Here is a 3,568-nt window from a genome sequence, read left to right as displayed (position 1 = left end):
CAACAATTCAACAGATAAATCGCAACACGAGACTATTAGATGGAAAATTGCATCAAGTTGAACTAGCAGTAGAAACATCAAATTTCCTACAAAGTTCAAATTACATTAAACATGTTTTAAATCAAATAATTAATTTGTATGAAATAATCGATTCAATTTTACAGGATATCGAAAATGCTTTAACATTTTCCAAATTAAGAATTTTACACCCTAGTATAATTAAGACTAAAGATTTATTTAGTGAATTAAAACGAATTCAAAAATTACTTGGTGTAAAGCATATGCCTTTAGAAGTCTCATTAGAAAATACCTTATTATATGAACAAATAATTAAACTAGATAGTCCTAAATAATAAAATTACATTTCTTCTTCGCATTCCAATAACTAATCAAAAAGATTTTAATTATTTTCACCTTTACTCTTTACCAGTTTATAAACAGAGCATGTTTAAGGTTATAATACCAAAAAATAAATTTTTGCTAAAAAATGAGTTGCATTTCTCATATCGGGCAATCGAATGCCAAGAGATTAAAGAGAAATTCTTTTTCTGCGACAAAACAAACCTACAAGAGATATCACCAACCAGCCCTTGTGCAGTACAGCTGTTGGAAAACCAAGGTCAATCAACCTGCCAACCAGTTGAAGTTAAAGTTTCCAAACCATATTTAACCAACTACACACAGAAAAATCCCGATGGATTTTTTCACATTTTGTTGTGTAAAAAAAAATGTTTAATTTTAATACACAATTGTTAGATAATATCTCACAGTCCTGTATAAAAATTCTCAGGCATTTTGTATATGTTTTAATGTGTATATTTCATACAATTATTGCATATTAAATTAATACAATATAAGTGGATAATAATTATTAAGATAATGTGTATAAATATTCCACATTTTTTTTTTTAAATCCAATGCAGTTTGGTAAAAAATCTAATAACCAAGTATATTTTTACTACAATTTTTAATTATTTTTTTATTCTGGCTTGTTTTGATTTTATTCACAATTGTGTAGAATAAAAAAGATTCTTGCTAATAGCCCTTCACAATTATAGAATTTTAAACTATGTATTGTGTAGTTATAATACACAATTGTGTATAAAGGAGGACGCGCCCGACGCCCTTGCCTTTGACTAGAATCTAGGGACAGAAAATTCTACTTTGATTTCGGCAATTTTCAGCAGCGTTCGTGGCTATCGTTTTGATGCATGCCTAGCGGTGTTGCCAGATTTAATTTTCTTGGTGGTTTGGTTTCGTCTTCAGTTATTGGCGATTGGCGGCTAAGACGTATTTTTGAGGTTAAGTGGTAAAAAGTGAAAATTCCAAGTCATACCTATTTTATTAACAAAATTCTTTGTTCTTGTTTAAGGTTCGTTAATTAATTAATAACCTGCGTTAATTAATATTTTTTGATCGTAATCAGTGAATACTCAAATAACATTAAAAAGGTTTCTACCTAGTGACTTGTGACAATATGAATATGGACAAAACATTCATTTGTGGTGATTGCAAGAAAACTTTTTCAACTCGTTCTAACTTATTTGCTCATGTGAAGAAATTTCATCCAGGTTAGTTTATCAAAATATGGAGAAGGTCAAAACGGGGTACTCGTTAATGAAGTAAATTTTAATCCCCAAGAAGCTTCTTGTTTTTATAAACTTTTTTAGTTATTATTTTAGCTTTTTAGACATTGTTATTGTTAATAATTTTAAAATACAAAATATAAATTTATATACTAGTTGAAAATTATAAAATAAAACAATATTTTTGTTTGTTTTAGACAAACTTGAAACTATCAAGCCCAAGAAAACATATATGTACGAATGTGTTACATGTGGAAAGAATTTTAATCATATACACAATTTAAAATATCACCAGTCCAAAGTGAAACATCCTGCAATCATAAGTAACATTGGCGAAGCAAAAACAAGAAAAACTTATCGTTGTGCATTGTGTTTACATACTGCTTCAAAATTAGAATTAATTGATCATTATCAATCATCCCATGACATCAAAATGGAGAAGAAGCTACTAGAATTTAACACTATTCAGGAATTTGAGTTATGGAAAATGGATATTGAAAAATATACGAAATCATCATATGTCAAAGAACATGGTACTTATAAAAGTAAATCTTTTACTAGGACTACATTTGTGTGTCACAGATCTGGGTGCTATAAGAGCAAAGGAAAGGGTGAAAGACACTTAAAACTCCAGGGGACTAATAAAATAAATGCTTTTTGTCCCGCTGCAATAAAATTAACTGAGACACAGGACAAATGTAAAATAGAATTTTTAGAAACACACCTTGGCCATGAACATGACTTAGGGAATTTATTTCTTTCCAAATTGGATAAAGAAACAATAGCAGCTAAACTTGCAGCAAAAATACCAATGACTGCTATCTTAGATGAAGTAAGAGACTCTGTAGCAAGCGAAGATCTAGAACGTTTACATCTATTAACACGTAAAGATTTGTACAACATAGAACAGCAATATAACTTAAGTTCAACAGCTGTAAGACACAAAAGTGATGCAGTAAGTGTACAAGCCTGGGTGAATGAAGTTAAAGAGAATGGATGTGTTTTGTTGTATAAACCACAGGGTGAAATTATAGATTTGTATGATTTAAAGGAAAATGATTTTATGTTGGTTATCATGAATGAAGGTCAAAACCAAATGCTAAGAAAGTATGGACAAGATTGTATTTGCATCGACTCAACACATGGACTTAATGCTTATGGGTTTGAACTCCATACTTTGTTAGTACTAAATGAGATAAGGGAAGGATTTCCATGCTGTTTTTGTATTACAAACAGGTCAGATGTGGAAGCTATGAAAATATTTTTTTCTGCTATTAGAAAAAAAATTGATTTTGCTATTCAACCCAGAGTATTTATGTCGGATATGGCTGATTCATACTACAATGCCTGGATTCAGGTGATGGAAGCTGCTACTTTTAGGTATATACACCTCATTTGTTTTCTTTAGTATTTAAATTGATGGGTTTATGTTTTAATTTGTAGGTTGTACTGTACGTGGCATGTAGATCGGGCTTGGAGAAAAAACTTAAGCAAGATTAATTCTAAAGAAAAAAGGGTAAATACTTAATTTTACATTTTTATAATTAAAAAAAAAAATTTAAATTCTGCTATACCACAGTGTTTTCCCCATCATCTTCATTTTATCATTTTTTTTTTTAAATATTGAAAAATAGAGAAGAATCTCTACTAAAAGAATTAGCAATTATCATTGTAAGACGCCATATTGGATTTTGCAAAATCAAACAGTTCATAAAAGGGAGGCCACACTTTATTTTTATGTCAAATTTCAACCTTCTAGGTCTAATCCTTGCATACATAGGAGAATTTTTTTTTTATTTTTGGGTTTTATAATATGATCTAAAATGAGGTTTAAAAAAAAGGCAACCCTTTAGGGGAGAAGAATGGGGAAAGCAAAATAGTTAACTGTACCCAAAAAATTATTGCATTACCTAGATTTTGTCTATAAGTTCTAATATAAAAATGCCTTTTTTTTAAATGGACATATTTCTTTTCAAGCAATA

The 3,568-nt window shown here is 29.5% G+C and overlaps 1 protein-coding gene across 1 annotated transcript; it reads left to right on the top strand.

The window, feature by feature from the left end:
- Positions 1-1,521: 1,521 nt before the first annotated feature.
- Positions 1,522-3,307, top strand: LOC126746703 (uncharacterized). Its single transcript, XM_050455042.1, has 2 exons — positions 1,522-2,966; positions 3,030-3,307. The coding sequence occupies exons 1-2, from the start codon at positions 1,819-1,821 to the stop codon at positions 3,112-3,114; spliced, it is 1,233 nt and encodes a 410-aa protein (XP_050310999.1). The 5' UTR covers positions 1,522-1,818; the 3' UTR covers positions 3,115-3,307.
- The last annotated feature ends 261 nt before the right edge of the window (positions 3,308-3,568 follow it).

Source organism: Anthonomus grandis, chromosome 18 (genome assembly GCF_022605725.1).
Source record: "Anthonomus grandis grandis chromosome 18, icAntGran1.3, whole genome shotgun sequence".
NCBI lineage: Eukaryota > Metazoa > Arthropoda > Insecta > Coleoptera > Curculionidae > Anthonomus > Anthonomus grandis.
Note: the sequence above shows the minus strand (reverse complement) of the source record. Positions and strands in the feature narration are given on the sequence as shown.